The following is a 24,323-nucleotide window of genomic DNA, read 5'->3' on the forward strand; positions in this document are numbered from 1 at the left end:
CCAGCCCTATTTCCTGCCAGCTGAAAGGCTGTGCACAGCAGAGAGCTGTGAAACACAGCTTGTGTCGCTCGGATCACTGCGGGATGAAGCAGTTCTCTCCCAGTGGAGCTCCGTGGAGGTGCATGCCCATGTTCCCAAATGCTGTTCCAAGCACATTCCAAGGTGCTAAGTGCGAGCAGGAGGGTGCTGCAGGGATACCCTCTGTCAAGGAGCTCTTGTCTCTCCACTGGTTTTTCCCTTGCTTAGCTGCTGCTGCCTTCTTAAAGACAGAGCCATCCTGCAGCTAGCTTGGACCACCTTTTTTTGCAACCGCACCCCAACACAATCTGTGATGGCGTGCAGTAAAATTTGGTAAAATAGCAACCCTGCTCAGATGAAATCTAGTTTGTCAAGCATGGCCCCAGAGGAATATTTCCAAGTATAAAGTCGTTCCAACCATAACAGTAAGTTTGTCACAGGGAATTCAACACGCTGATAGCTGCAGCAAACCAAACCCAACACAACACGGTAACAGCTGACACAAGCAGGACACAGGATCCCTCTGAACAGCCATGACTGCAGTTCAGAGTCTGTGCTGGTTACATAGAAAAGCCCACGGAAAGATGGACTAATTAAAGAAGATTAATGATCAGTCTCAGCAAGATCTTGGCTTTTGCTTCTCTCATTTATCCACACATGGCTCTTTGTTAAATCATGAGGGATTTTTATTCATATGTATAACTGCTTACAGATGTTCCCACATGTGTTTAGCCAGCAAACTCACATTACAACTAAAGAAATGCAAAAAAAAACCCCTTGTGCAATGTAAGTAGAGCAGATGCAACCAGAGGCAAGGCAAAAGCTGCTGGTCCAGCTCAGCAATGTCCACAGCTTTAGCCACTGCACAGAGCCCTACCTGACTCTTGATTCTTGCTAAGAACTTGGCTTACATGGGATGAAAACCTCTCCTTTGATGAAATTTCTCACCTCAATGAGATAAAGCAAGACTCTGACTGATGCTGTACATCATAACTAATGCTCTTGTTACCTCACCATTTTTCCCAGCATATTTTTTGGATTTAATTTTGTTACATTTAGTATCCTTTATTCCTACACAGCCCTGCCTGGGTATGGCTTTTCATAGGACTCAGGATGAGTTATTTTGTTCTCTTTCAAGCTCACAAGCTAAGCTCACCTCCCAGTAATAAATCCTCATGATTCAGGCTTTAGCAGGGTTTCCATGACTGTCATCCATCCATGGCACAGCAAATAGGGTGATAATTCACGGGGTGGAGAGAGTGCTGGGGGAAAGGCCCTCCCTGGCTAATTGGAGCATGGGACTCCAGGAACAAGCTGATGGCACTTTGGATGCTGCTGTGCCTGTGATGCTGAGTGCTGATGCTTCCTGAGAGCACTTGTGCTTGCTTGTTGATTCACGTCACCCACATCTCACTTCACCCTCTCTTCAGCAAGAGGGAAAAGGGGGAAAAAAGGCAATTGCCTGTGCTTATCAGCATGGCTGTTAAAGCAAACTCTTAAACTGACATAGTGCTGAGAAGGATGGAGTAGGGAAGGTATCCACAGCTTTTCCTCTCCCACTGCATGGGTGGCCGTGTTCTCCAAAGCTATTGCAATGGGGCAGCTGTACCATGGTGCAGCTGGGTGCCAATGCCAGTCTCACTGAGGCTTTCCAAAGGCACAAGTGAATTGGGAGGGCCTGAAGCAATGGATGCTCTGCCTGTAACACTGGAGAAATGGAGGCCTTTAAAAAGCCTTCTGGTGGCAAACCATAAACCCACAGGCCAGGAACTGACTGCTCCAGGCAAACACTGACTGCATGCCTCAACTGGGAAGCACACTGTGGGGAATGATGGAGCCCATCCCTGCATCTCTTTTCCTCCTGTTCATTTTGATTTTGAATTATCTCTCAGCTCTGACACTTGAGGACCTACCTAGCTGGGATGCTGCTGTGCTTCATCAGGATGGGATGCTGGGAAAGAGCCTGAGGGGTGACAGGAACAGGATGGGCTCTGCCGGAGGTGCCAGTGCGCTCAGAAAGCATTTTGCACTCGACTGCCTTCTGCTAAAATAGCTTGGCATTTTTGTTAAAACATATTTCTGCAAGCCTGGGGAAGAGTTACATGCAGTCATGCCCAGGAGAGCAGCCAGGAGTGCTTTTCAGAAGTGGGATAGTTTTGCCTTTAATCCCCTGACAGTGAAGGCAGAGTAAAGGAGAGATTTAAATCTTCAAATCTGACACTGAGAGCATTGGCAGCAGCCCAGGCCCACCAGGGCACGTGCATGGACCATGGCACATGGCACACAGCACGTGGCTCTCACTGGGGATGGTACCATGGGCTATGTGAAGGCAGCTGCTGCCCAGTGCTGCTGAGCTTCAAGGTCCTGCCTAATCTCAGCTCCAGGCAGTGGCTCACAGTTTCCCAGGCACACATCACCTCTTCTGCAGGGGGAAAGGCGGAGCTCAGCTCTAGTGACTTGTCTTTTTTAATCCACTTAGAAAGCTCCCCTCTGCTTTCTCCCTGCCTCTCTGTCCAGGATGTTTTGGAAATAGCAAAGGCATCATCAAAAAGCTGTGGAAAGGCTGCCAGTGACTTCCTCCACAGCTTCTTTAACTCTTTCCAGGGTCGCTGTCATCTGTTCAACTGTCCAAGTCTCCAGTTTCCATAGTTGCTGTTTGTGTGTTTGTGTGCATGTCAGTAAAGGCACCCAAAAACCCCCCAGATGTGCCCTTCCTTTGAAAATCCACGCTGAGACCATAACTTGATGACTGTTGCCTTTCTCAAGCAGTCATGGCTTGTCTTAGGAGACATCTCCTCCCCATCCTTCCTACTCCCTGTGGTTCTATCTGCTTCTCCAGGTCATCCTACAAGGTGAGGGGAAACACCTTGTGGAGCGCCAGGCACCAGCATGGAGCCTCATAATGTTCACGCCGAGAGCAGGAGGGACATCCACGGCTGCTGGGATGTGCAGGGACACCGTGAGCCAGCCGGACGGTGGCTCAGCGCGGCGAGTCCTCGAACACCGTCAGGTTGTGCTCCTGGATGTGGCGGAGCAGGATCTGTGCCCGCCTGTCAATGGTCTGGAGCAGGGGTCGCAGCCCCTCGGCGCCCCCCTGGCTCTCCCAGAGCTCCCGGTCCAGGCGCAGGGACTGCAGCAGCAGGCTCTGCAATCTGCCCGACCGCAGCCTGGCCACTGCCGCCGCTGGGAAGCTGCAGGGAGGAGCAGAGACAGGGAGGGAAGGGGTTATCCAGGGAAGGCTGAGCAGCGGGGCACTGGAGCAACGATGCTTCAAGAGGAAGTGCTCATGCAGGACGAGGAGCCTTCTGCTTTAAACTCTGCCCATGGTGAGCATGCAGGGTAGCTCCATCAGACAAAAACCCAAACAAATTCCAAATCAAGAGGCCTCCAGTATGCCAAAATGCCTCATGGGCAATGGCGCAAGAAATGCTGAAATACCTGATTATTCATTATTTTTGTGCAGCTGCCAATTAAAGAGGGGAAATAGGCTTTGGAGCCTGCCATCAGCCACCCAGAGCAGAATAAAGAGTTAGTTTCAGGGCAGGGGCACGTGGGATGTTTTTGAGAGCCCAACCACCCACGCTGTTCTGGGGACATCCAGAACATCCATCCCTATTCAGAGGGATGCCCCATCAGGGAGGCCAGAAGCAGCAAGAAGGCGAGCACACACAGGGCTGCTGGACATCCCCTGTGTGCTAGCTGAGCCCTTGCCCAGCTCATGCCCATTCCTACCTGCCTATGCCTTGCAGGAGCCTGAAGTTGAGCTTCTCCTCAGGGTGCTGCGGCCTGCCCGCGTTGTCGATGAACACCAGGCGGGACGGCACGCTCCTCCGGACCTGCCAGCAAGGAGAAGTTCACCCAGTGCAGAGTCACCAGTGTGGGGGTTTAGGCTGCTTTTTAATGCAGTGAGAAAGCCTGAGAGTATCTGGGGGAATGTAGATGTCAATGTCTATGTCCCTCCATGCCTGGGCATACCTCCCAGCAGGGACCCAACATCACCATGGAACCTCCATTCCCTTTGCTACCACCTCAGCCCTGCAAGAGCCTCCCAGGCACCTCCAGCCCTTGGACATCAGGGAGACATACCAGGATGTGGACCAGGACCAGCTCTGCTGGATTCCGGCACTTCTCATGGAGCATCTCCTCCACGCAGGGCTCAGAGGGATCAGGCTGAAACCCGCAGCAGTAGCGGTCCAGGCGGTCATGGACCTGCAGGAGACATTGGGGGACCTTAACAGGGACATGTGCCTGGGATGCGGAGGTCCTGTTGTGAGCTGTTCTTGTAGAGAGGAAAATGAAACATTTCTAGGGATCCTCAGGAGACAAGCAATGGAAAAGCTGCACACAGTGGTGAGTGAGAGGAATGGAAGCACACATGCAAAACCCCTTTGGCATGAAGAAGGTGATGACAAAGGTGATGGTGACAGGCTTTTCTGATGGAGTTCAGACACCTGCTACCTCCACATTCTGTATCTGCACAGACTGAAGGGGTTGTGCTTCCAGCTGAAATGAAGGGAAGACATACACGATGATGAATGAATAAAAAAAAATCAACAAAGTACCCAAGGAAACCTGGAGTCTGTAACCTCAAAAATAATTTATTTTTCCCAGTCCTGTTGCTCTGTATGATGGTTTCATCTGGTTCCTGTCACATATGCAACCTTTCATCCATCTCTACGGTAACCTCAGCAGCTCTCAATGGAAAGATGAATGGAAAAGTATCGGCAAGGGAAAAAGCAGTCTGTGAATATGCAGAGCATGCCTGACATTTAAGTTGGGCCACGGTGACTTGTTTCAGCTACATTTGTGTTTAATCATTTGCAGGTGCTGCTAAGGCTCCATGTTGCCCAGGCTGTCAAACCTCCTGCTTCCCATCTCGGTTTCCTGCAGAAACCCTGGAGCTGCTTGACAACTTCCAGTGTTTCGACCACACCCTTGGAGGAATGAAGGGCTTTAAAAAGACATAAATCTCTGCCAGACCTGGCCTCAGTATTTATGGAGCTTCCTCAACTTTGTCAGAAGCAGCTGGTACATCCTCTGGGGTGATTTGTGGGGCAGACAGGACCTTGGCTGTCAACACACCCCCCCATAGCTGTGTGTTGACATGACCCTGTAGGGAAGCTACCTCACCTCCTCCTCATCTCAAGGCCTGTTTACAAAAAAAACCCATGTATATATATGTTCCTTTAAATAGATATGAAATATATATGAAAATATGTATAAAGTACAAAATAAATATATTTTCTGGTTGCAGCATGAAAATGCCCAACTCGCTGATTTGCTCAGCATTGCTGGTGCCAGCCCAGGAGGCAGGGCTCGGGGTGCAGAGAGGCTCCTGGAGCCACTGGGACGGCTGGAGCAGGTCTCGGGTGATCCAGGAGGGATCTACAGGTGGCAATGAGACAGAAGCCACAGAGGCTGCCTATTCCCTTCGCCCTGGTAATTAGCACAAGTTACCAATTACAGGCTGTGCTTTGCCACAGAGCTCAGTCTGAACCCAAAAGCTGACCAAGAACTGGAAAAGATGCTGCAGGGGAACACAAATCGTGATCTCCATGGCCATTCCATTCGTAACCCTTTGAGAAGAAGGATTAGTCCCACACTGGAGCCTCTCAAACATCTCTATTTTCTGAGGTTTAATGAAGAACTCAGGTCAGTATTTCTCCACTGGGAGACATTCCGGTTAAAAAGTACTCCAGCCTCTTGTCACAAAACACATGGAAACAGAAGAAATATCACATTTCCTCCTCGCATCTCCTCGGTCTGCCTGCTGGAGAGCTCAGCACGCCAGCTTCTCTCACCTGCTATGTTGTTTTGCAGGCTGCACAGAAGATGAAGACAACCTGAGAGAACTTACAGAGACATTAAATGGGCTCAGCACTCCCCTCACCCGCCCACCAGCACCTGTGAAACCAGGGTGGGTTGGTGCTGAACCTGCCAGGGTGTGAGGTGGAGCCAGATCTGGTGTCCAAGTGGAGCCCCAGGAGAGGGACCAGATGGCTGTGGAGATGCTGAGAGTGCCGTGACATGCTGACAAGCCCTCCCTCCCCTGGTCCTCCTCTGACTTTTTGATATTAATTTCTTCTTTCCAGAGCCTAAACAGCTCATATTCATAGGAATTTTGGTATTATTGCTAGGACACAAATACATGAGCCACACCTTCTCCCATCCAAGCTCAAGCACTACCAGAAGCTCACTTTCAGCCCCTCTTATGCCCATCCTGGGGCGTCCCCTTGCATCTGATAGGTTTTTCCAGTTATGATTCAGCCTGGGATGGCTTCCCCTAGGGAAATTTTTAGTGCTCTCCCCCTGGCTGGGAAGAGGATGTCCCAGGGCAGGGATGTGGCTGCAGAGTTGATTTGGTTTTGGCCATCTATGGCTGTTGAAGGACAAAGCCATCAACAGCTGCCCCTTTTCTACCAGGCTTGGCATTTTGCCCCCACTAAAACTTTGCACGTTGTGGGGGGTTCCCTTATGTCAAATACCAAGAGAAATTAACATAGAGAAATTAACATAGAAGAAGCTAAATTTTAAGAGAAATTGAAGAAAACTACTAAGATTTCAATGCCAATGTACAACAGGGCTCAAATCTCACCAACTTCTCCTTCCCCAGCAAGGGTGGGAGATGCTAAAGCCATTTCTGAAAGATACTACTCCACTTCTATAATATCCTCTTTACTTTATGTGACTTGTTCTGAATGGGAGGATTCCCTTAGAATTATTGAGGAGAACCTGTGGATTGCCCTTGAATTTATCATTGCACTGCTTCAGCCCTTGAGGAGGAACCCTCCTGAGAACTAGATACTTTCTCCTGCAGTCTCAGCCTTTCCACTGCACTCAGCGGTATTTTGGAAGGGAAGGGGATTGGTTAATCTTCTCATTTCTCTGGTTGTTTCAGCTAAAATATTTTCAAGCCCAGCCAGAACAGCTCCACCTCTGCCAGCCACAGTTGTAAAAAAAGAGTAAGGAAAACATATTTTAGTACTTTGGGTTTTTTTTCTTTCTTCCCTTTTTTCTTTTATTTGTACTGATACTTGTCCTTTCAGGCAGTTTTCTCTTGTCTGATAATCAGCCCCCAGGTGCCTAAACAGGCTTTCTTTTTCTCCACAGAAATCATGTTTGCCTCCTCACAGCTGCCCTCCAAGACCTGATAACTCTCTGGGATACTGTTGTAATCCCTTGTAGCAGCAGGGAATGATTTTCCAGACAGAAGATTAAGTGCTATTAATGCCGAGGAGGAGGAAGGCAGTGCTGTCCAAAGCATGGCTCCTTATTTCCAATGCCAGCAGCACATCCCTGAGTTTGGATGTGATGGGGCTGGTGCAAGACATGCTGCTTATCCCTAGGGATGCCCTAGGGGTGTCTCTAGGGATGTCCCAAGCCTCTGCCAGCACAAAATGAACAGCAGAAAGCTCTCCCACGTGAGGGCAAACTCACCACAACCTGCCTGGAAAGTGCCAAACATGGGCCATACTCAGGACAAAGTACTTCTGCACAAAGTTCTGCTGCTCCCCAAGAGTGAAAATACATCCCAAGAAACCACAGCAGATGTGACCCCGCAGAGCAGGAGACCATGGTCAGACAACAGAGGTGCAGGTACAGGGGAGCCCGGGTGCCACAGCTGATGGGACAGGTGGCTCAACTGTAGTAAACCCCATGGACCTAGGTAAAGCCCTACTCCTCTCTCACCGTCTGCCGCAGCCTCAGCCCGGGGGCACCCCTACCTAGCAAGCAAGAGCTGAAACCCTAAGAGAGCTTGCAATCACTATAGAGCTGATAACCACCATGCTTGCTAGAGGTAGCCCCGCAGCATTGGCCTCGAGCTAGCCCAGCCTCGGGCACCCTGTCCCCTGAGGACTGGACTCCCAGGCTATCTTGCACTGCTTGATAATAAGGCCAGAATAGCGGCTTTATTACTCAGCCACCACAGCCATACCTGGAGAAGAAAGTCAAAGAGGGCCAGGCGGCTCCACTCGCTGCGTGGGATGCTGGAGCAGGGAGCGTCTGTGGCCACCAGCATCCGTCTGTGGGGCTGCAGCATCTCCTGGTACTGCAGCCAGCCCAGGGCACAGGAGTTCTGGTCATTGTTGGCATCCTGCAGGTGCTGCAGGTCAGGAGCCCACCAGATGATGGGCCGCGGGGCGCCGTCGGTGTAGCTGTAGGGCAGGAGGTGGCTGCTGAAGCGCCGGGCCACGGCAGGCAGGCTGCGGTTCAGCCCCAGCACCCTGTCCAGGTGGAAGGCCAGCACCTCGTACAGGTCCCCGGGGCGCTTGATGAGCCCACAGCGCCCATCCTGGCAGTCTCCTTCCGGGCTGGCTGGCAAGACATCCCCCTTGACATCTCCCTTGGCATCATCCCCCGCGGCACGCAGACTCACTCGCATGATTTGCCCGTGGGCAGGGACGCGGGTTTTGGAGACCACCTGCCCGCTGGAGAGCAGCCACATCTTCTGGAGGTCGTCAGCAGAGAGCCAAGGGGGAATGCGGGGAATGTCCCTCTCCAGCCCCCGCCGTCTCCTGCCCCGGCCAGGGGGCTGCTCCTGCTGCAGGCGAGTGCGGGGCATGGGGAGCCTTCTTCTGTGGGCTTGTCCTCCAGACAGGGGGGCAGCCGCCTCTCTCGGGGGCCCTGGGGGGGGCGAGGCCGGCAGCGGGAGCAGGGAGTGCTCCGGGGCTGGGGGCAGGTGGATGAGAGCCAGCAGGGCCAGGGCCAGCAGCGCCCCAACAGCTGCTGGGGCCGGGGGCTTCATCGCCGTCCTTCGCCAGGGTCGCTGGGCCTGCGGGGACACAGAGGGAACAGAATGATGCTGGAGTGTCACTGCAGGCACAGCCCTCCGTAGGGCTTGCTCTAGAGAAGCAGCCCCTCTGCTTGTGTGGTCCCTGCAAGAGGATCACACTGGGGCAGCAGGGTTATGGCTGGTGCTGTGATTTGTGCCAGAAATTACCTGCAGTCCCTTCAGAAGCAAATCAGGTTGCCATATCTGCAGCTCTGAGGTACAGGATGACCTTATGGGCAATGAATTTTTCATGGTCAAATATTTCGCTTTAAGGACTCAAGAAATGAAAAAAAAGAATAGACCAAGCCAGAGCAAATTTCTCTCTAGTCAACACTTTCCAGTTCCTAAGAGGTTTTATTTTTCAGACCTTACTCTGGGCACTGTCACTGGTTCCTATTCTGGTTGCCCACTGAACCCATAGCTTGGATATCTCAATGTGTGCTGAGACAAGGCCTCTGGAGCTCTGCCCATCACTGTATCTGGCAAAAGCAAGGCAGGTCCAAGTATCAGTCAGGATGTGTGACTGGCTATGTTTTAAACAAAAGGGTGCAAACTCCTGGAGGGCTGGAACATCTCTCCACGAAGACAGGCTGAGAGAACCGGGGTTATTCAGACTGGAGAAGAGAAGGCTCTGGGGAGAACTTACAGCACCTTCCTGTGCCTGAAGGGACCCACAAGAGGGCTGGAGAGGAATTTTTTACAAGGATGTGGAGTGACAGGACAAGGGAAAAGGACTTTACACTGAAAGAGAGGTTTAGATTAGATATTAGGAAAAAATTCTCCACTGTGAGAGTGTTGAGGCATTGGAACAGGTTGCTCAGATAAGCTGTGGAGGCCCCATCCCTGGCAGATGGCAGACTTTATCCAAGCCAATCCAGTCCCTGGACCACGCTGCACCCATGCCTCATTCACTCATGTTTGGGCAGCCTCACACACTTCAGGAGGCAGGAGCCACAAAAGGCACCTTGGCACCATTTCTCTGCTTTTAACAGGCATTTCCAAGCAGCTCAAACCCACACTGGAAGTCAAGGTGATGGTCAAGTGGATACATTTTTTTCCAATTATTTATTTTGGAAGCACAAGCATATCCATGGCAGACACAGCAGGACAATATATTGCCAAAGAAGGGATAAGAGACTGTTTATAAGAGGAAAAGCTTGAGAAAAAGAGCTAAAAAGCTGGGGAGGTGAGAGCCAGCAGCCAGAATTACTTCCAGAAAGCACCTTGGCAAGCAAAAGCATTTCCAGCTGTGGGGCTTTTAGGACCACAGGCTCCCAGTGACCACAGGGACCCACCACCAGCACGGCTCCTGCCCCATGAGCAGCTGCCACAGGCAACCCCAAAGCTTATGAGCTGACACAGCACTGACCTAAAATCCATCAGGTTTCATGTCCTCAGCTGCTTCAGGCAGCCCCCTGGTGAGGAGCCACATCCCTTGCAAAGACACTGCATCAGCTGATGGGGGTAAGAGGAGCCACCAACTCACTGGCCTCAGCCTCAGTTCCTTCCACGCTTCCCTTTCAAGGACTGAGCAGATTTAATGCAGTTTATAAGAGCTATTGATGGTGCACTTGGAGTGATTCAGCTTTATAGCTCCCACTTAATTGCTTCTCTCCCAGAAACACAATGTAGTGCAGCAAAATATATCTGCTGGGCTGAATGGTCTTTTTCAGACAGGGTTTACACCAGCCTCTGCCAGGAACCAGGGGCTGATTGGTTTGGGACCTGCCAGGGGACCTCTGCTTTATCTCTTCCCAGAGTGGAAAGGACCTAGTCCAGGGTGAGACTGTCCGGAGAGGATGTCCTGTCCTAGATCACCAGCAGGGTTATTCAAGGCTTGGCATTAACTGTCCCAGGCATCAAACTAAAAGGCTAAATCATTGTCCTAGGTGCCTCTCTGGGGAGGGGATGAGCTTGAGCACCCCTAAGCACCCTGAGGGGCAGCAGGACCTCTGTCAAGAGGCAGGTTGTGATCCCAGCTCTCTCCCACTTGGATGGGATAATGATTTGCTGTGGAACCACAGCCAATGCCAAGTGACACAGGCAACACCCAAGCTCAGCTACTCAAAACCTTCATGCCCTGGATTTCAAGAAATTCTGCAGAGTGCAGACACACATTCTTTCCCAAACACCTGCAATCCACATCTGGCCTCCTGAGCAAGAGTTTAGGGGAGGTGCAATGTCTAAATCCTAGTTTAAGCATAGTAAAATAACTCTGTGGCATATAAAGGGCTGATGCTGGTATCCTGATACCCACACTCCTTTCTAATCATCACTGTAAGTGCCTCACAGTCTGTTCCTCTGGCCTCAAAGTATGCTGAATTAACAGCAGTGATATCTGTGGCATCAATCCCAAAGGATAGGGCTAACTGTAAATCTCAGCATTCCCATCTGCATTGAGCCAAGTCCTTTCCCAATCTGTGCTTTCTTGGGCATGTTTTTCCAGCACCTCCCCTGTCCCACCCTTCTGGAGAGACACAGCCCATCCCACTCTCACCAAAACCCCTGTAACCCTTTTCCTCAGCACAGAGGATTTTCAGGGGGTTTGTTTTTGTTATCCAGCTGATAATAACCCTCTGGTTGCTTATACCATCTCTGGGTATCTAAAAAGCCTGTCTGTCAAAACTTCCAGTATCCTGGGGGAGGAATGCATGTGGGAGCCACATGGAGAACCTTCAAAGCACTGCAGGAAAAATCCTTTTTAACCCACAGCCAGAGAACAAAGTATGCCAAATGGATGGCAACGATTGCTGGGTTTTTAATGTCAAGTCAGTTTACAGTCCAAGTGGTTAAGGAATCATTATTGTCCAAACCCACTTTGTCTTCCTTGTCAGTGAGCTCGGGTTTGGGCATCACAAGTTAGAGCCCCATTGCTCTCCCTCCCTGAACTCGAAAGCCAGGGCTGTGAAGTTGGGCAAGGGCCAGCATAGACTCCTTTCGCCAGCACCGTTCAGGGTTTCCCTGCCACATCAACAACAAAAAGAAACAAAAAAGGTACAAGTACAATCTCTCTGTTATTTCTGGTGGTTGATATTGCAAATTTAATAATAACCTGGGTGATAAAACATTGCAGAAATAATACTGTATTTACAAGCTCTGGGTAAATACTTTTCCAAAGAGTCTTTCTCTGAGCCCATGCTGTAAAAAAATGCTGCAGTTTAAGCTGTGGCTTCGATTCAGCCCGAAATGCAAACCATACGTACAGCTCTGCTTTGCCAGGCTGACATACTGACAGTACAGCATGTCTTTGCCAGAAATTAGGTCCTTTTCCCAGCAGGCAAAATCCATAAAAAGGCTTAAGAGAGGTACTACTTGTTCCAGGATGCCAATAAGTAAATAATATATATTCTCACTCATCAGAGGGACACACAGCACAGCCCAGGCTCTGAAGGCACAGTAGAGAGCTGGGCAGCTTTGATGCTAGGAGATAAAACTTTCTAAGTCTAGTTGGGGGTGAGGTGGGGGAGGGTTATCCTTGACATTGTATTCCCAGGACGCCTGAACCTTGGCAGAATTTGAAGCAGAGAAGCCTGTTTTCAATTTCTTTTCAAAGTGCATCAAATTGGCTTTGTCGAGCTTGAAAGAAAAGAAAAACAAACCCCAAACTTCATTATCCAAGAATGTAAGAAACAGCCCTGAGACTAGAAAGACGACATGGAAATACGTGGCCATTGAAAACTGGATTGATTCCTGCTTTCCTCTGGCATGCAAAAGAGTGCTCCTGCCCCTGCACTGGCACTGCAAGATGCCTCCAGCAGTAAATCCCACTGTCCCAAAGAGGTGCCCAAAGGAGCCAGGGTGGCTCAGCCATGGCCACGTCAATCTTGGCCACCTGCCTGCCCTAGACTCCCAAGCTCAGAGGACTTGCTGATAAGCAGGTTAAAGGCAGGCCCGTGCATTTCTCTGGAGCACACTGAGCGGGGTGCACCCTGCACAGGGGGTGCAGCACACAGGGCTCTGCTCGCCCTCCCAGCCCCACGCTCGCTGCCCGCCCAATGAACCGCAAAACCGCCTGGGCAGCAGGAGGTGCAGCCTGCCGTGACCAGCTTTAACAAAGACTGCCTGAAAAACAAGTGGGAAACCTCCTCTGCCTGCCCCCCACCTCTGGGAATGTCTCCAGAGCCTTGCACCCACACACAGGGCTCACAGCAGCTCCCGGTGCAATGGGAAGGCGGGCACGTCAATCAGACCTGGGATTGGATCAGCCTCTTCCTCTGCACATTGTGCAGGAGGTTTTGGTTTGTTAAGGGCATGGCATGTGGGCTGGAGACCTATAAGCATGCAGAGGACATGGAAGGAGACAAAACCTCTTCATCGTCGGAGTGACTCCGGGCAAGTCTGAGCAGAAGGAAATGCTTGGCAGCATCCATGGCCCATCATTCATGTGCATAAATGCCTTCCTATATTATCCTGCTCAGGGAAGATGGATGGCTGGCAGAGTGGGAATTTAAAGACTGCTATTAAATGATGACTGCCAGTCCCAAAGGTAGCTCTGGCTCAGAGTGGCTCCCCAGGAGGGCAGGTCTGCTGTGCTCCCCCAGCACATGGGGACAGCTCCACCAATACTTGCCTGCACCCACATGCAGGCATGAAGAATAAGACAGCCCTTCATCTGGCCTCATGATCCATCAAAGTGGCTGCAATTCCTAGCAGACCCACACCAGCTTTGTGTCTGGGTTTTTTTCTCCCCAGAGATGAAGGTTTTTTCCCTCAAAAATGCCCTTCCAGACGGGAGAACCATGACCCCACTGCATGTCTGCAGACACCCTGAGGACCACCCTGCTTGGCTCCAGGACAGGGATGTGGCAGGTAGGCCATGCCCATCTGCTCAAGGTGCTCCTCCAGCCCCATTTCCACACAAGTGGCTTGGGAAGCTCAAGCCAGGCGCTGAGAGGGTGGGAAAGGGGACTGCTCCCATAAAGCCTATAAAACAGAGTCACAGCAAACATTGGGTCAGCTGAAGCTGGGGAGATGAAAATGTGACACATCACCACATGGCGCTGGGTCCTTCCCTCTCTGCAGAGTCAGCAAAGTCCTCAGAGCTGACGCACAAACGTCCCCACCAACATGTCCAAAACCAAACCAAAAAATGACCGAGTTAAATTGCCTGGGATGAAACCTTAAAACATGCTGTACTTTGTTAAATTTTGGACAGTCTGCAAAGTTTCTGGGATCATTTATAGCCTAAGTGCAAGACAAGCATGCTTTGCACTGGCAGAGGGCAGCACTCTGGCAGCAGCATAAACGGATCAAACAGTGTTGGCCCTGTTCAGTCCCTGTTGGCACCTTCAAAGGGATGGTGCCAGCACACCACCTTTAACTTCTCAAATAATGTTGCCTTCACAGCTCTTCCCAGTTATCACTACGGCCTTGGAGCAGCAAATTACAAAAACCTGGAAACCTTCAAGCTCCACAGCCTCTCTCTAGTAATAACCTGGCATGTCCTTGGCTCCAGGCCCTGCATCAGCTCCTCAAGCTTTTTGCTTCCCAGGGATGAAATGTCCTGTTTCCTGCTCTAAACCTCCCACCCAGAGTGACTATTTCCATTTTTTGGGAGGCTTCTTGCCCTGGAGGTTCTTCTCTGTGCAGCCATAGGCTAAGCACAGCCCCTTCCCACGCATCAATCATCCAAAGAATAATTTTGAACAAAATCTTCAGCCATAGATGCAAACTGCTCTGTTTAACAGTGCTATTCCCATTGCACTGTCTGCTCCCAGCTGAGTTAGACACCAAAGAAGTACAGCAGAAACACAGGCTTGTAAACTCCTTGCCCTCTCCAGGAGTGGCAAGACTCCTAGTATCCCAAATGTCCTGCTCAGTATCTCTGAAGAAGGAAAACCTAAAGCAAGAGACAAGAGGACACACCTTGAACGAAACATGGCCAGCACCTGACTGGAAGACACCACACCATGGGGTGCAGCTGATGCACTCAAGGTCAGGGCTGCTTCCTGCACCTGGTGTGGACTAAAGCCCTGCAGGGTACCAGCAGGGACTTGCTTGTCCTGTGATGACGTTGTCCTTACCCCCAAAAATGTGATTTTCACTGAGCAAAAGGAAAGATTCATAATTCTCCTCACTCCCACTGTGTAAATCTCAGCTTGAAGACAGTTAATACTCAGCTCTGTGTGGGATGGACAGGGAGTTTGTCATCCTGGTGCTATGTCCAGTGCAGCTCAGGACCACTCTGGTTTAATCCCAGAAGTCACCACAAAGCACCACAGAAATAAACAGTCTCCAGGATGCCACACTTCTTCTGCTTAAAGAAAGCAAGCTAAAAGTTTTCAGATGCCTTATCTTTCTCCCATTTAAGTTCAGAGTCAGGGCTTTTACTGCAGACTCTTTCACTTAGCTGGATCTTCTACTTCTTGGAGACACATCTCCCGGAAGGTTGATGGAAGTCTTTCAGAACACATCACTGAGATGCACAGGTCTGCTGTCATTTGCATGTGCAAACATCTCCCTTACTTTTCACCACTAAAAGTGACATCAGCCTGCACCCAAATCATGCAGACCACTAAGGATGTGAAACAGGATCCCATGTTCACAAGGGACAGTGAGGACTGGGCAGCCCTGAATGCATGACTGTCCTACTATCCTCAGGGGACAAGGCAGGTCCTCCTCATCTCCCCTCCTCTCCCTCTGCTCATTCCTCTAACCCTCCCACTTACATGAGAGCAGCACAACCCAAGAATTCCTGGCAGGGACGTCAAGGAGGGAAAGCAGCAGTTTTGGGAGGCTGTTGCTCCCTGCCTCCACCACTGCCGTGGAGCAGGCTCCTGCCAGGTTTCCCTTTTCCCCCTCCCTTCGTCCCAGTTTCCTGGGCAGCCTGCTGCACTCAGCTCTGTAAGTTTTCAGAGCAGTTTTCCCATCTGCCTGCTGAAGCAGCAAGCAGGGGGCCCCTTCCCCAGTGAAACAGATGTGGCTTGCCTTTGTGCAACATCTGTGCCTCATGCCCCGCTCATTTTGAACAGTCTTGCCTTTGTTTCTGAGGGCTTGGACGGGGGATGCTCTGGAGGAGGGCAGCAGCCCCTGGCCCTGGGCTGGACTCCTTCCCTTCAAGTCCCACACACAAACCGCCTCCAACCCTGAGTTTCTTCTGGGCAAGAAGAATGTGCTTTGTTCCTATTCTGGAGCTGACAGTCCTGCTCCTCAGCAGGTTCCAGCCACAGACCATACTTAGGAGCTGGCTCCTTTGGGATGTCCAAACCCAGTGACAGTAAGAACTGGAATTTGGGAGCCATGGACCCCCTTCCTCACAACTCCCCTCACCCTGGTAGCTCTTGCTGCACCTCTGGGCTGCTCACCAGCTCTGGTTTGGCACCCCCAGAGGGGCTGTGCTGCTGCAGGTCCTCTGCACATAACTGAGGCAAAGAGCAGAGGTGCTGGAAAGCCGTGTCCCTCTTGCAATATGTTCCGGGCTGTATTTAATATGGGGAGGAATATATTACAATAAAATCACATTTTATTTCCTCCTCCTCCTCGTGATGAGTTTGCCAATCCTGCTTGTGACTGCCTGGAATGCTGCTAAAACTCTCACACATTTTGGCATTTGGTTCAGTTTTATTTATTTTATCAGGGATCATGTTTTTTCTATATTTTGGGGAGGAGGGATTTTGATCCACTTATTTTCAGTTTTCTTTTCTAGCTGGTGGACCAGCACCAGGGAACAGGAATGCTTGCTTGGTGCCCGGTGGGGGCTCACAAAACCCCCTTTGGGGTGTTGGCAAGGAGCAGCACTGGATTCCCCTGTTGGAGTTTCAGTGGAGGTTGCCCAAGTCAGACAGTTGGGTTTCCCTGAGCTGACTGTCAGGTTTTTCCCCTTCCTGGAGAGCAGGAGAGTGCATTCGTGGGATTCCAAAGGGGAGGGAGAAGGAGGAGGACAGCGGGGCCTTTCAGCCCTGTGGGCTTTCTTCAAAACAGAATTGTTCATACCAGCCCTGGCCCCAGCTGCAGAAAGGCAACCCTATTTTCATTCTGTTAAGCCATTAGAGTTAAAAGGGAAAAAAAGGTGAAGAAAACTGCTTGCCACTTGGCTCTGAATGCTCCTGTGTCCTGCAGACCCCATCCTGGGCAAAGCCTGCTGGCAGCCACCCCTAGCCTGCTGCTTCTCCTAGCAAAACCCATGGGGCGAGCAAGCAGAGCAAATGTAGTGTAAGTGTTGGTGCAGCCAGGCTCACAGAAAAGGGGCTTTTCCTTCAGGGCAAGTAGCTGCAGGTGGAGTGGAGTTACTGAGCACTGGAAAAGAAGGGGTATGGAGTTACTGAGCATTGGAAAAGAAGGGGTAATTGAGGCATTTGGAATCTATGCCAGAGGATTAACACAGCTGTAATCAGCCCCTCGTATTTAGAGTGCCTCATACTAGGCAAACGACAGCAACTGGAAACTACTCTCTGGCAGATTCTGAAGCCAGAAGAAAGAAGATGTTTCTGTGGTGCAGTCATCCCCCAGCCCTCTCTGTGCGGCAGGTCGGGTGTGAGATCCAACAAGAGCAGGCGTGCTCTCCATACCAACACAGAGCTCACAGCTGCCATCCCTCCGGCTTTCTGCAAGGGGGCACCCTCCTGGGGCTTTTGAAAGGAGTCAAAAACCATCTCGAGCATTTTGTTTGGAGGTTTGCTGAAATGAAGCAATGAGATGATCGGCTGGGGGCATAGCCTGGATTTATTCCTCATGACCACCACTGCCCTGTCTACAGGTGCCCAGAGCAAACCCAGATTACAGATAAAATCAAAGCAGTCAATGCAGGAGCTCACAAAGGGGAAAGGACTGCAGAAACAGACCTTCCTTTGCCAAGGCAAAATGGAAATCCTGGCAAAAATTGAATACCCCACTCTCACATTGGAGACAACACCAGGTACCCGGCTTTGAAAGGCTGCACAGGCTTTGAAAGGCTTCTTAGTGAAGGCTTGTCCAGAAAAATGCTAGTGCAGACAAAAGGCTGGTATGGGGAGAGTTGCCTTGCTTTTCCCTTTCACAGGGAGGAGTTATCTCCAAACCCAAAATGGGTGACATGAGCCTCAGCCTTGCAATTTTTTCCTGCTGCTGAAGTTCATTAATTAAGAAACCCAAAGCAGCCTAAGCAGACAGTAGAATGGAAAGCATAAAGCGTGGCACTAGTGTTCCCTGTACACAAACACACACACTCCAGTGAAGGCTGGCACCGCAGCATTGTCCCCAGAGATGCTCTGACTCATCAGCACACTCTCGAGGACACAAAAATGCCTCAGTGACACAAATGACCAGTTTCTGGCAGCAGCACCAGGCATCTCCTCAGCTCATCCATCACAGGTTTGCAATCCCTGCTCAACACAAGCTCGGCAAGGGCTGAGGTGGTGAAGCAGGAACAGAGCCCCCTGACCCAGTGCAAATTCCCTGGCACGAGTTTGCATGAGTTTCCCCCAGTGCAAGCTCCCTGGTGGGGCAGGGTAATGGGGCATGAGGGACCATCCCAGCTCAGCTGATGTCTGCTTGCTCGGATGGGTCTGCCAAGGGAGGTTCCAAACTGGAGCATGGAACACCACCCTAAGGTTTGGAACACGCTACAGATGTGGATAAACCTTCTGATGCTGGGGAAGCACAGCATTTCTTGGGAGGGAGGTGAAGTTTTCCCATGCCAAACTGGCCGAAATGAATGTGGCTTTTGGATGAAAGTGCTGTGCTTTGTTGTCAGGATCAAGCAGAAAGCACAGAGGGCTCGTGGTGATCTCTGCCTGCTCTCGGCGCTGCTCCCCGCGCTGTTGGCTGCCTGAAGCGGTGCCACCTGGCCGCCTAAAAGAGGAGGGTTTTGGCTGAGGGACTGAAATCACCTCCCTGGCTGACAGCGGGGCTTTAGCTACAGCAGCCCCGGGCACTGCCCTCAGGGGCATCCTGACAATCTGCTCTGCCCATGCCTGGAGCATTCCTGCAATCTGCCCGCTCCATCCCAACGCTTTTAAGGACAGAGCAGTGCTGCAGCGCTTCCCCGCCTTGCTTGGCTCACCCTGCTCTGACCCTCCGAGCGGTCCCGCACAAGAGACATCCAGGGTACGCTGCTGTACCTCACATCCCATGGGGCAAACCCAGCGTTGCTCCCCACCATCAGCTCAGCAAGGAGACCCCTAAATCCTACCATGTCTCGCAGCAGCAGCAGCCGACGCGCTCCTCCTCATGCACTTCTCTGGGCACACGGTCACCTCCTCAGCCGGGTGCCGGCCGCCTGTGGCACTTCCATACCACACCAGGAGCCCACGCAGGACACAAAAAGTTTTTTTTAAAAATTTAAAAAAAATAAAAAAATTATCCAGCAACTAATGAGCCCGCTTCCTCTCCCCAGGCCATCAATCCCAGGCGGGGGCTGTCGCCCAGGGGTGCCCCTCCGGGCTGCCCACAGCCCCTGCTGCCCAGCCCCGCATTGCTGGGCTCCTGTCACCACTCCCCCTGGGCGGGAGGACACCCTTCAAACTTCAGCTGTGAGTTTTCAAACTCTGCCTCATCCCAGACCCACCTCCCTGTGAGGAGGGGAGTGGAGAGGCTGGGAAGGGGGGAACAGGCATTTGAAAAGTCTCTTTTTCACAATAAAAGCCCTTCTTGCTGCTTTTTTGCTGTTTGTTTTTTTTTTTTTTTTCAATACTATGGACAAATTTGAGCCAGAAGGAGATGAAGATCCACGTGCTCCTCCCAAGCCCGTTTGTTCCCAGTGACCCCAGTGCCAGCCAAGTAGAGGGACCAGTAGAGCCCCAGGGGCCACAGGGACCCCAGAGCCAGGAAAGCAAACCAGAGGTCTGCACATGAGTGCCCAAGGAAATGCTCTTTGCAGGTCTTTTTTAGCATTTCTTTGCCTTTCAATAAAGGTCCAACAAAAAGCTGTGCCACATCAGTGCCTGGAGTGCACACAGACCTGGGAGATTTATTATATTCTTATGTATTATTATATATATTTATTAAGAGGCATTAATGCATTTAAACCATTTTTAGGGTGCTCAGGCATCTGTTTTTCTGGGGCACCCAGTGCCTGCAGGCAGCCAGGAGAGGGGCACAGGGAAGAGGACCCTCAGCACCCCCAGCAGCGCAGACTGCAGCTTGCTGAGCCCTGCCGTGCCCAGAGCAGCTCCCCCACCCAGCACCTGGTGCAGGGTGAATCCCAGGAGCCTTTTCCTCCCGCCCCTGGGAGAAGAGGCTCTGGAGGCATTGCTTTGGAAAGCAGTGCATTTCAAGAGCCCTCCATGGCCAGGCAGGATGCACAGGCAGCTGCCAGGTTGCAAAGCATTTCTTTTTCATAAAACTTTCCCCTTCCAGCTCTGGCCTGTGGCCAAGCAAAACCCATCAGTGCCTCACCATGGCCAACTACTGCAGCCCCTCCCCAGCTTCAGCCCCAACCAGCCCAGCCTGGGGACAGGAGGACACCCTCTGTCTCAGTTGTGGGGGCTTTCCAGCTCCCTGACATGTGCAACTACCTCCTCCAGGAAACCATAAACCAAACCAGATTGATCAGCATTGTTCTTTACTGATATTTGTATTTTTAAAAAATCTGATAAAGGCACAGTACAGGCTGTTGTCAGCTATAAAGAAGATATGGTGGTCTAAAAAGAGAAGAGGATGAGGCTGAGGGAAACTGGGTGAAGTCACTTGACCAAGGCAGCACAGGAGGGTAGTGGCAGACCCAGGAGGAGGCTCCTGTGTCCCCAAGCCCCATTCTAGCTCACTGACCATGCACAGTCCACAGTGACATTTCACAAAGTGGTGCAACACGGTGGGTGTAAACAATGATGGCACCTCAGTGCCCTTGCCCAGTGTTCTCTTGTGCCAGTCCCAGCGCCCCAGGGCCTTCACTGAGTGCATCTTATTTTAATGTTGTACATCTCCCTACCCCTTCGACTGCTACTCAAAACTATAGCTAAGAAAAGGAGTGCTTTGAAGGTTACACACCAAAGCAGTGTTCCTGATTTTGGCTTTGGCACAGCCCACTCCATGCCATCCTTGGGCATGAGGAAGGGGTGCAGAAACCAAGCCCTGCACCCCTCCTTGCTGCCACCACCAACCTCATGGACCCCTGCCTGTCCTGGACACTGCAGCATTGAACATCCCCAAACACCTCCCTTGAGGCCAATTCCCTGGGGACAGGTAATAACCTAACACTTCTAATACAATTAGCAATATGAAGTAATTAGCAATAACCCGCTGTTGGCCTTGGCACAAGGATGGTCTGTCCGAAGAGAGAGCGAGTGCCAGGGAAGGGATCTGCAGGGCTCCAGAGGCTGAACCCTGTGCATCACCACTTATCAGTGGCACCTCATTTCAGAAGCCTTTGCTTTAATCTCCCTTCCTTAATTTTGAAATGATTCCATTTAGATGCAATTTTCTGTCAAAATGATTCCTGTCAGTGCGGCAGCGCCGCAAACCTTGACTGACAGGCCAAGCTCTCTGGCTGGTCCCTCCGGATTGCCTCTCCCCACAAATAACCCTTTAAAATGCACGCCTGACAGCTGAGGAATTTGACATCAGAAACAGGCTGGGATGGCTGCTGTGGCAGACAGACTCAGGTGATCAGTGGCCAAACCAGCAGGGTAAATCTAGTGGGCCTTGAAACAAACATTATGATATTTCAAAAAAATTATTTCCCCCCTCCTTCCCCTGCTTTTTAATGACATTCACCGTGCAAAAATCAGATTTAAAAACCAGACCTAAGAAGCAAGTGCATTGTAAACGATTTCCTGAGCAGGACTCCCCAAATCCACAGGACTGTGAGTACCTTGTACCTGAGCTGGGTAGTGCTAAGCCCACCAGCACAGCCTCAGATCCCATAAGTAGCATCCCTGCTACTGCATTCTGGAAAATTAGTGAATACATGAACAGTGGAAGTTGCTTTTCTTCTCTTCTTTTTCTTTGCTATCCCCTGACCACCTCTCAGGGGATTCACATTCTCACAGACATTCCTGCTCACCCACATGGAGATTTCCCTGACGTTTCCCTGGCTTACCTGAGGCCAATCCTTCAATCAGACAGACACCATCTCTGCAGGACGAGAGACAATTCCCACTCCAAGAAACTCCCAAGACATGCAGGCAGCAAAGGGAGATGGAGAAGAGCAGGGAGGTGGGACTGCACCCAGCTTGCAGGCAAAATGCGAGTCCCCAAAACAACCACGCCTCTCACCAGGTGCTCAGACCTACAATTTCCAATACCAAAGATCTCCTGAGCCTGATCCCTCTCGCCTTGTTCTTGGGCAGGAGGAAAAGCTGTTTTGTCCCCATTGCAAGGCGCAGGACAGCAGTGTGGGTGGCTCCTTTTGCTGGTATCTCCTGGCACATCCAGCTCAGCCAGGAGCAAGTGACAGGAAACAGGAGAGATGAGACCTTTCCCTAGGGTTCTCTGAGCAGGCCAAAATCCAAGGAAACCAATGGAGAGCAAAGAAGGCTATAGGTGCTGTTGCACCCACAGCAGCTCCCTCAAATTACTCCCCCGGAGGCACCAGAAAATCTCCTGGTATAACCCTGACTCCATTTCATAGACCCTGACTTGCCTTTCCACTTGCTTGTCCTCATAAAGAAATGCCTGCTGCAGAAGGGTGAAAATAGGCTGATTATTTTTCTTCTCTCCCAGAAATACTTTTTTCTTTCCCTTTCTGTCCCAGTGGACCTGCATTCATTTCTCCCTTGGGAACTAAAGACAGGCAGTGGAAAGAGAACAGATTTCAAGAGCTGTCAAGGAACAGAAAGCAATTCTGCCTCTCAGAATGTAAAGCTGAAGGGTTTTTTCTTCCTTTTAGAAAAGTGTGAGACTCTAATGGGTTTGAGGGGCTATGAATATGACTTTTCACATCTGCCAAGATAATTATAAACTTGAATGAATTTCTGAGACCCAAACCCTGCCCAGATAAATCATACCTATCAAGCACTGATTAAAAACATGCTATTCAGAAAGCCTTCAAATTTATCTTCCCTTCCCACCCCACTTTCTCCTGTATCTGTTGGAAATGGGTCTCAATGCTTTACTAAGGAACTGTAGAGGAAACCCTGGTACTTCAACCTTTCTTTGGAGGAGGTGTGAAAGAGATGGGAAATTAAGGCAATAGGGATCAAGCAGAATGAAGAGAGACTTGGGCTCAGACTGGGTCTGGCACTGGGACGCAGAAGATGCTGAGAAGCAGGTAAGGTGCAAAACTGAGTTTTGCATCTGGTTCAAAGTGTGACATGCACCCATGACCCACATCCCAAATCAGTATTCCTACAGGGGACAAGCAAGAATCCCTAACTCAGAGAAAAACCTGGATATGGGTGATTTCTTTCAGTTTACTGTGTGTGGGAACGACTCGTGCATCTCAGGTTTTCCTCATTGTTCACATGGAAATAAGCCCACCCCAGTCATTTATGGAATGCACTGAATTTTCATGAATATGCTGAAGAAGCTGCACATCCCCAATGCAGTAATTAAAGTAAATGAATGCTGCTGGGATGCCTTTGTCACCGTTTGTCTGACTCAAGACAAAAGGCAGAGAGGTCACATCCTGAAGGGAGAGTAATCCTTTATAAGCAGTGTTTAAGATGCCAGAGGAAACAATAACATCTGCAGAGGAACCACACGTTCCCTGAGTGCGCAGGCTTTATACTTCCCACAAATACCTATTGTATCCTCCTTGTTGTCATGACTCAAACACAAGCATATGGAGGAAGGGACAAAGAGTTATTAAGTCCTTCAGAGGTAATTACTCATTCCTCCAATTTAGCATTTTAGACAAACACTACAAACTCTGAACTGCTTGTCAGAACACAGTATTGTTTTCACAGAACATGAGCTGAGTCAAATGAGTTAGGGTTCTCTTTTTAATTTCTAAGGGCTATTTTTAAAGCTCTCCCATGTTCAGCCCGAAAAAAAAGTCTTACTGCCCATGTTCTGTGTCCAAGACATTTGCTGTGTCATTAGAGAAGGAACTGTTTCCTAGCCTGCTCCTCCAAGAAAAGCCGACATCCCTGCATCACCAAGGGTCTCAGCCTCCATCCCCCACCAGCTTTTGGAAACAATTGAACATCAGCCCCATGTGAAAACAGTCACTGACAGTCCAGCAGTGTTGTGGCACCCCAAATCCATGGGAGAGGGTGAACCTTCCAGATGGCAAAATGTGAGTGCCCCAACAGGGTGCCATCCCACTGGGTTCCATTGCTCCCCACAGCTGGTGTAACAACTTGTACCTCAACACTGATTTTCTACCTGTATTTCACCCCAGACACCTCTGTCCTCTCCAGCCAGTCCTTCCCAAGGCAGGGATCTCCCCTTTTTAAAGCCTTATCTTCTCTTCCTCCTCTTCCTCTCTCCTTTCTAGATACAAACCCCACCACTCCAATGAATCTGAAACACCATTTTTTTTGTACTGTCACCATGTAAATCATGAGGTTCAGATCTCAATTATTTAGCATCCCACTAATCCTGCACCATCTGCAATCTTCACCAGCAAATAAATGCGTGTGTGTCTGTGTATCCTTAACTTGATCACTGTTTGAAAATACAGGATGTTGGATAAAGAACAATTCCACCTCACCACATGTAAAAGCTTTAGCGC

At 50.5% G+C, this 24,323-nt stretch overlaps 1 protein-coding gene across 1 annotated transcript; it reads right to left on the minus strand.

Moving 5' to 3' along the window:
- Window positions 1-521: 521 nt before the first annotated feature.
- On the minus strand, window positions 522-19,264 carry GASK1A (golgi associated kinase 1A). Its single transcript, XM_030943586.1, has 5 exons — window positions 18,900-19,264; window positions 7,955-8,791; window positions 4,105-4,227; window positions 3,751-3,854; window positions 522-3,209 (listed from the first exon to the last, which is right to left on the minus strand). Exons 1-5 carry the CDS (start codon window positions 18,900-18,902, stop codon window positions 2,999-3,001), a joined length of 1,278 nt encoding a protein of 425 aa, XP_030799446.1. The 5' UTR covers window positions 18,903-19,264; the 3' UTR covers window positions 522-2,998.
- Window positions 19,265-24,323: the final 5,059 nt, after the last annotated feature.

This window comes from Camarhynchus parvulus, chromosome 2 (genome assembly GCF_901933205.1).
Source record: "Camarhynchus parvulus chromosome 2, STF_HiC, whole genome shotgun sequence".
Taxonomy (NCBI): Eukaryota; Metazoa; Chordata; class Aves; order Passeriformes; family Thraupidae; genus Camarhynchus; species Camarhynchus parvulus.

Bases quoted from the DNA above. Each gene is read 5' to 3' on its own strand.
- GASK1A (XM_030943586.1), bottom strand. The intron at 3,855-4,104 runs GTATGTCTCCCT...CCTTGCTGGCAG, and splicing joins TGGTCCTGGTCCACATCCTG to GTCCGGAGGAGCGTGCCGTC. The intron at 3,210-3,750 runs GTAGGAATGGGC...TCCTCCCTGCAG, and splicing joins CTCCTGCAAGGCATAGGCAG to CTTCCCAGCGGCGGCAGTGG.